Source organism: Poecilia reticulata, chromosome 19 (assembly GCF_904066995.2).
Source record: "Poecilia reticulata chromosome 19, P_reticulata-male-v2, whole genome shotgun sequence".
In the NCBI taxonomy this organism is placed as follows: Eukaryota; Metazoa; Chordata; class Actinopteri; order Cyprinodontiformes; family Poeciliidae; genus Poecilia; species Poecilia reticulata.
In genome coordinates, this window is record NC_088848.1 from 15,534,261 (window position 1) to 15,546,114 (window position 11,854).

The following is an 11,854-nucleotide window of genomic DNA, read 5'->3' on the forward strand; positions in this document are numbered from 1 at the left end:
TCTGTTCAAATTAACATTGTGAAAAAAGTTTAATATCTTTTTTCAATCACTTCAGAAAGTGAAACTCGTACTTTACGTAGAATCATCACAAAGAGTGGAACACATGAACCCTTTATTTCTTGTCATTTTGACCATTATAGCTTGCATATAAAAGTGAAAAGTGTCTCAAAAATGATTTTTAGAAACTCTTGATGTCATACTCTAATCAGCTAATTGACTCAAAATAGCTGCAAAAGTTTCCTGAGCCTCAAAGTCGTCTTTCACTTTAGGTTAATAGGGCACAACCATGGAGGAAGACTGATGATTGGAGAAGCTGGTTGGCCAAAGAGGGTTTTCTTCAAACATAATTATGGAAAGTTGAGTGTAAGGAAAAAGTGTGGTAGAAAGAAAGTGCTGCTCCTCTGTGTTTTCTCTGAAGTCCACCGTCAAAACAGTCATCTACCAGGAAAAATCTGAGCACTTTATGTTTCCTTCTGCTGGCAAGACTTATGGCTGATATCGTTGTCTAGCAGGACTTGGGACCGGCCTACACTGTAAAAAGTACCAAAAGTTGGTTCAATGATCAGACTGGCCTGACATCAAGGCAACAGTGCTACCAACTGGGCCACTGTGCAGCCAATTTAAAGGCATCACTTGTAATGTGGTCTACTGTGAGGAAATGTCACAGCCATTAGTTTTGTATGTTTGACCAAACATGAAGAGCTTGCTGAACTTTTTTTTTTGTTTTTTTTTTTTTTACATGGAAGCCTTATTTTTTTTAGTGTCTTCGAGAGACAAGAGTTTTAAAACTGGAGCAGTTCAATCACGAAGAAAGAGGAAATCTGCAGCTAAACAATGTGTCTTTTTAAACACTGGGGAACTCAAAAGAAGAAAACTTGGTACTGGAGTTTTTATAAAAGTTACAATTTAGTATCCGTTTATGCTTCCTGACAGTTTTGGGTCCTGGTCATTTAAATTTAGTTCCTTTGAAATTCAGTTGATGTACAGGTGAGTCTTTCAAAGTAACATTGTGAAAAAAGTTTAATATCTTTTTTCAATCACTTCAGAAAGTGAAACTCGTACTTTATGTAGAATCATTACAAAGAGTGAAACATGTCACTCTTGGGTAAAAGAGATGAAGCGCTGATATAGGAGGACCTTATTTTATTTCTATAGATTAAAAAAAACAACATTAATCGCAATTCGACCAAGACTTTTCACTTCTTAATGTTACTGACATGTTACATGTAAAATGTTTTGTTTTTCAGACTGTGGGGAACGCTTGGCGGGAGAGGTGCTGTATGAACATGAATTCATAACCAGGAGGATCCAGTTTAGTAAAATACGAACCGACGTTGCAGCTTGTAACTAAAACAGTTTGATAGATGCGTTTTTTATCCTTTTCCGGGGGGATTTTATTTTTTGAGGTCGACTCGTCTCCGCCCCGTCTTTCTCGCTTGCAGTAGATTTTATTTATACTATTTTTAAAAGTTGCACAATATGTAGGAAGACTGTTTATCCGATCCCAAAGCAGAGGGCTACTTCAGCAGCCGCAAAGTTCCGACGCAATATTACTTAAGAAGAAAGTAAACAAATATGACAACAAACTAATTTCCCTGCTTTCTGCACATGAGCTCTTATTTTAAGCTGTAAACAAAACCCTGGTTCTGGTTGTCCTCACCGAGCTGCAGCAGCAGGTAATCCTGGCTGACGTGTCCACGGTGTTCGGAAAACCCTCAGAGGAGCGGAGAAAGCAGCGGTCCTCCGAAGGAACTGGGAACAAAACCCAGCGGTGGGGATCACCATGGTGTGCAGCTGCAGATAGCTCACCGCGCACAGACGCACGAAACCTCCGAACCTTCCGCGGGCCGAGAGAGCTGGAGATCCTGCAGACTGAGCCGAGCCGCCCGGGAAACTTCTGCTGCGTTCAGGCTGCAAGCTGTTTCCAGATGCTTTGCTCGAACCTTGATCTCTCAGGACGGCCTACACGCCTTGATTGATTTTTCATTTAATAGCCCTGACCAGCTGGGGGCGCTGCACAAGCGCTGCAAAGAAGAGACAGTAGCAACAGTAGCAAGAGATAAGGTGGATAAAAATACATCCGGGTTAGGTTTTGGAGTAATATCCGCATGCGAAAAGGTTCTGGGGAGATAAAGATGTAAGTTTAGGGCTCACCAGTAAAACGTTATGTTTGGAGGAAGACTAGTGCTACAGGGAGTAAAAAATGGTGGGAGCAACAGCAGACATATTGAAACTCTTGATTGACAAATGTATGAAACTATGTGTAAACACAGGGGAATCGTGGAATAAAAGCAACAACACAATCCAACAAGAGCTACCACTGAGTACTTTAAATCAAAGCATAGTTATGGGTTAGTGTGGTCTAGTCAAAGCCCAGACGTATATCCAACTATAAAGATGATATTTTACAGATGCTCTCCATCCAATCTGACTGAGCTTGAGTTGTTTTAGAAAGAAGAATGGAGATAAATTAGTTTGTACACAGAAGGTAGAGACATAAAACTTGCAGCTGGAGCTGAAAGAACAAATTGATTATAGAAAGTACTGACTCAGGAAGGCTGATGAAAAATGTGTGAACTTTCAGACTTTTATTTGTAAGAACTTCCATAAGAAGGAGGACACGTTACCTCAACTTCACAGTGGTGCATTACTTTGTGCCTCCTGATAAAATACACTGAGGTTCGTCGTTGTAACGGAATGTGAAAAAACGCAAGAGGCTCACAGAAACAACCAGTCATTATTAGATATGTTTTTGCCTGAAATCATAATATTCTACGAAAAATAATGAGTAACAATTGGTAGACCTTACCTAAATGTACATATTCACATCATTTATTTTACACTGATGACGATCAGTGAACATCGCCTTAGGTGGTAAAGACAAAAAAAACATCCAACATTTCAGCTTTTCTGTCAAATTATTTTAATGCAGCACATCAAACAATAAACATAAAAAACAATCATATTTCCCTTCCTGACACAGTCATTGTTATGTGTTCATTAAATATGCAGCCTCAACCAACCTGTTATTTACAACAGAAGCTTTTTGGTGAAATACAAGATGATAAGTGTTTGTGAGTCATTTTTGTTTTACAAGTTTTCTTCAGAAAACAGCTCTTCCTTCAAACGGAAGTAGCATCCTTTTTTGTTCATGAGTTCCTGATGGGTCCCCTCCTCCCGGATCGACCCGTCCTCCATGAAAATGATGTGATCCGCTTTCTCCACAATGCTGAGCTGATGAGCCACAATCAGAACTGTCCGTCCGCGAGCCAGAACCTCTTTCAGAACCTGAGGAATGACACCATGAAGGGCCGAGCGTCACTGGATTAGTTCAGTTGTTACTGGGGATCCAGTATTAATGGGATTGGCTGACATTTAGCCAATGAGTCTGTTTGTGCCGCGCTGACATTACTGGTGATTGATTAGATTTAAACTGATGTTTCACAAGAAATGAGGCAATGTAAGTCCCAAACAATCGTTGAACTTGTAATGGTTAAATGCTTTTTTAGAAATAAATATTTTTAAATTAGATTTTTTGGTAACACTTTATTTGAAGGTGTGTGCATAAGACTGACATAACTCAGTCATAAACATGACATAACATCTGTTATGAACATGAATGAGTCCTTATGAATGTCTATGATAGTTGTCATGAAGTGTCATTCGGTAAATAATGACAATTTAATGCAAAGTTGGCATTTTTAATGGACTTTAAATGCAACTTTTAGAGCAACTTTGCATTAAAAGTGTCATTATTTACTGAATGACACTTCATGACAACGGTCATAAACATTCATAAAGAATGTTTATGACTGGTTATGTCCCCTGTTCATGACATAACACGTGTTATGTCATGACATAACAGGTGTTATGTCATGTTTATGACAGTATCATGTCAAATAAAGTGTTACCGATTTTTTTTATGTGGAATTAATTATGATTAATTTACAATGAATACAAATGAATTAGTTGAGGATAAAGTAGAATGGTTTCAAATAATTTAAAAGAGCTGTGTTTTCTAAAGTGGTCAGTATTAGTAAGAGATTAGAAATTATAATCACTAGCTGCATTTCCACTGACTATAAAATTGAGCAAACTGAAATTACGAAAATGAATTAGCTTAATACAAACACGGCAGTTTTGAAAAAAAAAAAAAAAAACTCACATTTTTTGATAGTCTTTGCACTAGGATGAAGTGTTTTTTTTTTTGCTGAATCAAAATTTGTTTATTTCACAAAACTGCCATGGAAACACTTTTTTGAACCACACAAGTCATGTGATCAACAACCGGATGTTACTACTGGCAGAAAAAACAAAAAAAGACAACAGGAAGTGGTAGGAGGATTATGGCGCCGGCATGTTTTTAATGAATATTTTCACATAAAATTTTTAATGTTTTTCCTATTTAATGGAAATATACAGCAATGGAAAACTGTGCTTTTTTTTTACTTTAGTGGAATATCAAAAACATTTTGCTCACATTTGAAATGGAAAAGCACCTACAGTAAGGTATTTAAGGATTTCCTATTTTTAACTCTTTTGTGATGAACATGCATCAATTCATTTTAACCTGGCTGAACTGAAGGTAAAACTAGGTCTTGTTAAGGATGAACTATGTTCAACTGGTAAGTGTGTAAAATACTTGGGTTCAGCCAAATCCTTTTATTGACCAAATCTCATTCTTATCTTAGAAAAACAACAAAAGGTCTGAAACACGATGGACTTCTTTTTTCATACTTTTCCAGGCCTGGAAACTACTGAAATTAAATTCCAGATTTCTTGTGCCTGCGTTTTGACCTTGTTCCAATGAGACCAACTGATCTGATCTCCAGAAGCATCTGCATCATTCCCAGGACCGTGTTTTGTACTCACCGCCTTCTCTGCATCTACATCCAGTTTGCTTGTGGCCTCGTCCAGGATGACAACCTGGGGATCTCGAACCAGAGCTCTGATGATGGCGAGGCTCTGCTTCTGCCCTTCTGACAGTTTGCCTCCACACTCTCCAATATCTGGACAAAGAAAAATATGTTAGCTGCTCCATAGGGAAAGCGTCCTTCAGTCTCTATGATCAGTGCTTTGAGCGATTTACATTACAATCATAAACTTTATGAATCAATTTTAAATTTGGCATGATTGCCCATCTAAAGTAAAAGGCTAACTTCACCAACTGCTTGACCAACTTCAACCTCAATTAACGCTACAACTGTAGAAAAATGTTGGAAAAGTAGCTTAAGACTATCATGATTTCTAAGGCACAATAAAAAGATGGAAACATCACAAAATGAGGTAAATGCAGCAGCTCTCTACCAGAGTCATAGCCATTCTCCATTTGAGAGATGAACTCGTGTACGTTGATCCTCTTTGCAACTTCTTCCACCTTCTCCAGAGGGCGCTCCTCTAGACCATACTCTATGTTGTACTTCAGAGAACCAGAAAACAGCACAGGATTCTGGGAAACCAGTGCGACCTATGTAAACAACAAACGGCGTCAGAGCATTTCTCACGAGTTGAGCTATTTGTCCCGTTCTGTCCTCTGATTCTGTAATTTTACCAAAGTTCTTAGTACAAACTGATAATACTTTTAGCATTGGGTATCCCTCTGTAAGCATTATGAGTTTTCTTCTTATTACTATAAAGAAAAGTAACTATATGAATCTACCGGTTTGTTTTCATAGAAAATCTCCTTTATATAAACAATAATTTCTTTATAGCCTCAAATATCATACAATATTATGACTTTAGTGTGCATAAGTATTACATAGTTGCAGATTATTAGTATACATTTGTATTCATGTTTATTGGCCGGGTCCAAGCTAAAAATGTAAGAAATCTGTTGGTCACATTGGGATCATTTTCTGCTTGCTTGGCCTTAAATGTTAACAGGTCAGTCTATAAATCGCAAATCCTACATTTTCCGATCAGTGAACACATAATTTCTAAGCTTTAAGAAGTTCAAGAAGCTATCTGAAAGGAGATGTTATTTTCACTGAGAGATATCCTCTCTCTATTAGGGAGCAGAGGATCTAGAAATGCTAAAAATATTCTGGAAATGTCACATTAAAGGTAAAGACCACTATTCTCTAAGAATCCACATTGTTATTAATGCTAACCAAGCTAAAGGTGCCTATCAATAATAAAATAAGCTTTAAAATCCCAGCTCTGTAATAATTTTATTTGCTTTAAAATACTGATTTTAAATATGAATTAACTGCAACTTTTCTCTCACATAATTGAGTGATTTCGCCTCTAAACCTTCTTCAGGTTGACTTCATGTTAGAATTTAAAAAATAAATGCTAAAGGTCACCAACTGTACCTTCTGATGGAAGTATTTCTTCTGGTAGCGGTGTAGCGGCTCCCCGTCCAGCAGGATCTGACCCTCCTGAGGCTCATACAGCCTCTTCAGGAGACTGACGCAGGAACTCTTCCCACCACCGGAGGGACCCACCAGAGCCGTGATCTTCCCTGGGCGGATGTCCAATGACACCGACTGAGGAGGGAAAACGACAACAGTGACGATCCATTCTGTTTCTGGTCTTCAACGACGTTAAATCTTCAAGCTTCAGTAACGTAAATTTAAGATTTATGAGGACTTTTTAAACCAAGCAGAAGCCTGAGTTTGAGAAAGTTACCTTTAGAGCTGGTTTACCAGAGGGAGCAGAGGGATAACTGAAACTGATATTTTGGAAAACTATTCTCCCATCCAGCTTCTTAGGAGCCAAGTGTCCTTCCTCTTTGCTTTTTGGTGTCCTGTCCATGTAACTCAGCACTTTGGAAATGACTCCCACTGTGGACATCGTCTCTCCGTAGCAATACATGATCTCCTGTGACAAGGAGAACATCTTCGTCAGTAAAATCCAGGATAATTGGCTCACATCTCAAACATATGGTGCACATTTCACTGAGCTCACCCGTAGATTGACTGACATCGGCTTCTGGTACAAGAAAAAGGACACCAGACTACCGATGCTGAGCTGACCGGCAGAAATGAGGCTTCGGGCTTGAATCAGCATAAATATCTTTATACCCAGAGTCACCAACTGATTGCAAAAAGAACGTAGAGGAATTACTCACACAGCTGTAAAAAAAGTTCAAATAACTGTGTTTGTTGGTAAAAATAGATCTCACCCTTCGTGTTACAAGATAAACTGCGCTGTATATGTCTGACTGTCTTTTGATGGCACACAGCTCTTCCAGAGCCACGTGATATCGCCTCAGCTCCTCTTTCTCGGCGTTGAAGCTGCGGACCGTTCGGATCCCGCTGATCGTCTGGGAAGCCAGATCTTTGTTCTGAGCGAGGCATTCCTGTGTCCGATCTTTCAGATCCTGTGTGACACGCAGGAAACATCCACCCATTTATTACATTGGAGTTTAGTCAATTCTGTGGAAGCATTTTCTCACTTTCTTATCCATTAGTCAACAAAATGAAACATTTCCTGTAGTTTTACATTTTACGATCGCTTAGTTCAGGAGGGAAATCAGACACTCCTCTTCACGTCAACCTTCCAGCTCATCACCTTAAAACTCCTTTTGCACTTTTCTCCTTTTACCACCACAAACCTCAATACATCTTAATATGATTTTGATGAGAGACTGAATTAACACATTATAAATAAATAAATAAAAACATGCTGTGCATTTGCATTGAACACCCTTTACTCTGACAGCCCCGAATAAAATTCAAAGCCATCAACTGCCTTCAAAACTCACCTAATTGGTAAATATTAATTAGATAGATATCTGTATTTAATGCATTGTAAGGAATTGCATGATTGTGAAGTAAAAGGACAACGCGTACATAGATGTTGAACCTTTTACAATTAAAAACCTCATGAGTTTGCAGTGAATATTTACTCAGTCAAGATATAAAATCCTGTGTAGACGGTTACCTTCAGAAAACGCCTGATTAGTAAATAGACTCCACCTGTGTGTGAAGCTGCTGAGAAGTTTAAAGCAGCCGGGTTCAGTTATTAACCATTATTAAACAGAGATTTGTTCAATCTTGGGATGAAACAGATCCATCAGCTCCAGGAGAAGCAGCAAACAGGGATCAGACCAAAAGACCTCAAACTATGGCATCAGCTTTTTCATTACGGCAGAAGAACCCCAGATCTGACAACCCATCTCCTGGATGGAGGGAAAAAACATCCAAGGATTTGCAGGATAACTAACAGAAAACCTTCCTACAAAAAGCCCCAAAAGGAATTAAAGTGAATCTGAGGTGTATGGCATAGACCCACCTTGGACAGCTTGATGTATTTATTTTGCAAAGTGGCCAGGAGCGGCATCTCTATGCAGGTGAGCACGGTCAGCTCCCAGGACAGGCCCAACATCACTCTAAGCATGAGGAAAGTCTTGACTGTGCTGCGAACTACTGCGTTGGCGTTCAGCGCCACGGTTCGTCCCATCCTGTCAACGTCACTGTGCAGCCGAGAGGACAGTCGTCCTGGACAGAAAAAAGGTCTTGATGAATTACAAAGCCCTGCAAGGTTCCACCGTTAGCAAAATAAGTTGACGAGTTCTCAGTCCAGGGTCTCTGAGTCTTCCACTATAGCGTTGAAACACTTTTTAAAAGATGCTTGCAATTACTACATCTGAAAATCTCTCACCTGGGTTGTTCTCCTCAAAGAAGTGCACCTCTTGCTTCAGGAGGTTGTGAAACAGCAGATGTTTCAGTCTCTTGTTCAGTCTGGCCAACGTAGCCATAAAAATGCCTCCTCTCATCCCAGAGAATAGCGCGCTTTCAGAGCAGGCAGATACATCAGCTCTCAATCAGGTGGACTTATTTTCAAGAAATTAATTATTTTATTTTATTACCTTCCAGAAGAAATAAGCACTAGATGCCCGACTGCATAACCGAAACCGCTTTGAAGCTGTTGACCGCTGAGCATGTCAATCACTTTTCCCTGATATAAAGGGATGTAAGTATCACCTGTTGAAGGAAAGAAAAAGATGAACATTTACTGTAAGTTGGTTTACTTACTGTAAAAGCAATGAATGGCAGCAATGGTTCGTTAATTTTTTTAAAAAGCATGGTACACCTTCTGGTACTAGAAGCGAAATCAAGGTTTTAATGAGCTATGGTTTCAAAACCACCAATATGCTGTTCCTACGGTGTGAAGAAGTTTTACTGGGATTCTAGGAAAGGTGTTCAGTTTGCTATAGCTGTTAGCATATCAGAAAACATGTGTTACATGACTGTAAGTAAAAAGTAATGAACGTTTGGTGGAGCATCAACCCCTGATATCCATATGAATTGCGTGTCGGTTTTAACGTGTGTCCATTTTGTATGTATATTGGGATCGAGGGTGTAATATTCAGTGTTTAACTGTGTCCGGATAGTTAAACACTAAATGTTTAACTGTCCACCATCACCTCATGGGCCACATGCATAAGGCATTCAACTCACATAATTCTTTGTCATTTATTTTTCAAGGGTGAAATTGCAAGAAATAACAAGAAATATAAAGGAGGGCAATGCTGAAACACAACCAGCTAGCATCAACTACGTGTACCCATGTTCCTCTAGGAAGCCAATATAAATTTAGTGGATGTTGCTTGCATATTTTTTATATAGTCTGTTTTAAAAATCCAAAACAAATGTTATGTATTAATCACTTAGTAATAAAACATCAGCAACAGTAGGAATAATTGTTGCTTTCTTAAGTTTGTATCAAAATAAACTGCATTGCAAAGGATTTTTTTTATTATTGTTGTGTTTCTGATGGGTAATCATGGCATTTAATCAACATTACCAAACTGTGAGAATCTCTCATCAGTCAATGCATATTAATAAATGTCAGATAAGGTTGATTATCAGAGGTTATACATACAGATGACTCCCATGATGAGGAAGCCAAAAGCTGCGATCAGATGAACAGTGTCTGGTTTGAAGTACGTCAGCACTCTCATGAGCAAACGTTTAGTGTCCAGGTTGTCTTTTGCCTTCTGTCCATCTGGAGAAATCCACTTCTCCCACACCAAACAGGCCAATGATGAGGACGCAGCGCCCAACAACAGCATGCTGAGATCAGGAGAAGGTTCTGCGGGCCGCTCCGAGGGAGGTGCGGTGAGGATTCGTCCAGTTTCAAACACAGGAGAAACAAGGCAGAGGAGCGCTGCTAACCTATGGAGTACTGCCCGCTGTTTTCCATCTGTTAGTGCTGAGATAAAAACATGGAGAAAAAGCCACTTTATCAGTCCAAAGGCCCACACACCTGCCAGTCCGCCACAGCTGGAGCACTTCCACAGCACCAGCCACGCCCACTGTGCTGAACACAGGAAGGCATCGAGGAGAATGATGCACAGCGCCCATATTATCACCCCCATTACTGTCCGTTGATGGCCGGTCCAACTCCAACGGCCCGAGCTGGTCCAAAAGAGACAAGACATTACATGTACGTCAGCTTTATTTCACCTAGGCTGTATGTAAATATGTTTGACAAATCAAAAATGTGTAACATAAACAATGTTTTCAATATAGCACCCATGTTCTCTTCCATACTCTATATGACTTCCTGTACAGTTTATAGGACCAAGATGGAGGCTTCTGATGCAAGCACTTGAAATTACCCTTAATATTTAATTTCCAGCTTTGTTATTAAAGATGATTCTGCCTTTTGAAAAATAAAATATTATTTGTCAGAGGAATATAAATCAGTGTATTTGTTCAAATTTGAAGCAATAGGTGCATCTTAAAAGTCACTGTTTGATTACTAGGACCATGTTAATTTATAGAATGTACAAAAATCACAAAACAATATAAAATGACATAGGTCATAGTGTGAACATTAACACATTTCCCCTAATATAACCTAGTTTTTCTTAATGTTCCCGAACAGAAAAATATGTTAACTAGATTGCATACTTTTTTTTTTTTTTACATGGAGCGTTTGTTTTTATGGTCTTCATGTGGTCTTCAACTTTGCACGCAGTCAGTTGTTAGATCACAGATTTTAGTCGTACCGTGTTAGCAAAGAAAACCCAGCATTCTTTTGAAATGTGAAACAGTAATAAGGAGTCATTTGCTACCTTTATGAAACCCATGCACTAAACCAAAGCCTAGCTAAAAGTACTGCAATGTTCAGCTTCCATTTTAGATAGAAAGCGTCAACCTTCAGCGACAAAATATTCATTATGTTCCATAAACCTGTTAGCAATTTAACATTTACCTGAAGCCCACAGTAGGATTTAAACACGTAATTCCAGTAACTTACCGTTCTCCAATGCCTAGCTAGCTGCTAGCTGCTAACTTACTTTCGGTTTCACTTTCACCTTCACTTGATTCATGGTTGTTTCATAAAACAACACAAAGCAACTGTTTATAAACCGGTGTCTTAATTTGACTCGGTTGTTTATTGCTCCTCAACAGTAATAAAGTTTTAAATTAAAGTTTTGACAGTTGCAGCCGAGCAACTGAGTTATTCAAAATTCAGCCACAAGATGGCGGCAATGTACAATATACCCAGAAGAATATATATTGTACACTGTACAGAACCTTCCCTATAATTTATAAAAAAAATTATTAAATTAAAATTGAACCACCTTTCAGCTATAGCTGCAGCTCTTCTGGAGTATGTCTCTGTCAGATTTGTATATTTAGACACTAACATTTCCTCGGTTCTTCTCGACAGAACAGCTCGAACTCACTCAGACTGAATGGCAAACATCTGAACAGCGCCTTTCAAATCTGTCTACATGTTCTCAAGTGGTTTTAGGTTTGAGGTGCTAACTAACTACATTTACTGAGTTACATTTGCTTGAGTAACTTTTGGAAAAACTGTACTTTTAGGGTCCTTTTTTTTATATATATATATATATTTTGTCTGACATTTTCAATATTGAATCAGATTTTAC

The 11,854-nt window shown here is 38.8% G+C and overlaps 2 protein-coding genes across 4 annotated transcripts in view; both read right to left on the reverse strand.

Annotated features, from left to right (window-relative positions):
* The window catches only part of acsf2 (acyl-CoA synthetase family member 2), a 29,470-nt gene extending 27,464 nt beyond the window's left edge, over positions 1-2,006 (reverse strand). The window contains exon 1 of the mRNA XM_008437472.3: positions 1,661-2,006. Within this exon, the coding sequence (XP_008435694.2) occupies positions 1,661-1,785 (125 nt within the window). The 5' untranslated portion in view covers positions 1,786-2,006. The remainder of the gene's footprint in view (positions 1-1,660) is intronic.
* Positions 2,007-2,573: 567 nt separating this feature from the next.
* Positions 2,574-11,646, reverse strand: tap2t (transporter associated with antigen processing, subunit type t, teleost specific). Of its 3 annotated transcripts, none has more exons than XM_017310882.2 (12): positions 11,543-11,646; positions 9,832-10,367; positions 8,816-8,930; positions 8,608-8,738; positions 8,239-8,444; positions 7,127-7,324; positions 6,910-7,038; positions 6,631-6,822; positions 6,315-6,488; positions 5,308-5,467; positions 4,873-5,009; positions 2,574-3,288 (listed from the first exon to the last, which is right to left on the reverse strand). In XM_017310882.2, the coding sequence occupies exons 1-12, from the start codon at positions 11,608-11,610 to the stop codon at positions 3,091-3,093; spliced, it is 2,244 nt and encodes a 747-aa protein (XP_017166371.1). In that variant the 5' UTR covers positions 11,611-11,646; the 3' UTR covers positions 2,574-3,090. The 3 variants fall into 3 exon arrangements, with proteins under 3 accessions (XP_017166371.1, XP_017166372.1, XP_017166373.1); XM_017310883.2 differs by lacking the exon at positions 11,543-11,646 and adding an exon at positions 11,215-11,443; XM_017310884.2 differs by lacking the exon at positions 11,543-11,646 and adding an exon at positions 11,170-11,443.
* Positions 11,647-11,854: the final 208 nt, after the last annotated feature.

What these genes read in the sequence shown, in the direction of transcription:
- tap2t (XM_017310882.2), bottom strand. Translation starts at nt 11,610, where the DNA reads ATGTTAGTGTCTAAATATACAAATCTGACAGAGACATACTCCAGAAGA. An exon ending in AATACATCAAGCTGTCCAAG is followed by an intron (nt 7,325 to 8,238) that starts GTGGGTCTATGC and finishes CGTGTCACACAG; the next exon opens with GATCTGAAAGATCGGACACA. An exon ending in GGAGAATGGCTATGACTCTG is followed by an intron (nt 5,010 to 5,307) that starts GTAGAGAGCTGC and finishes TTCTTTGTCCAG; the next exon opens with ATATTGGAGAGTGTGGAGGC.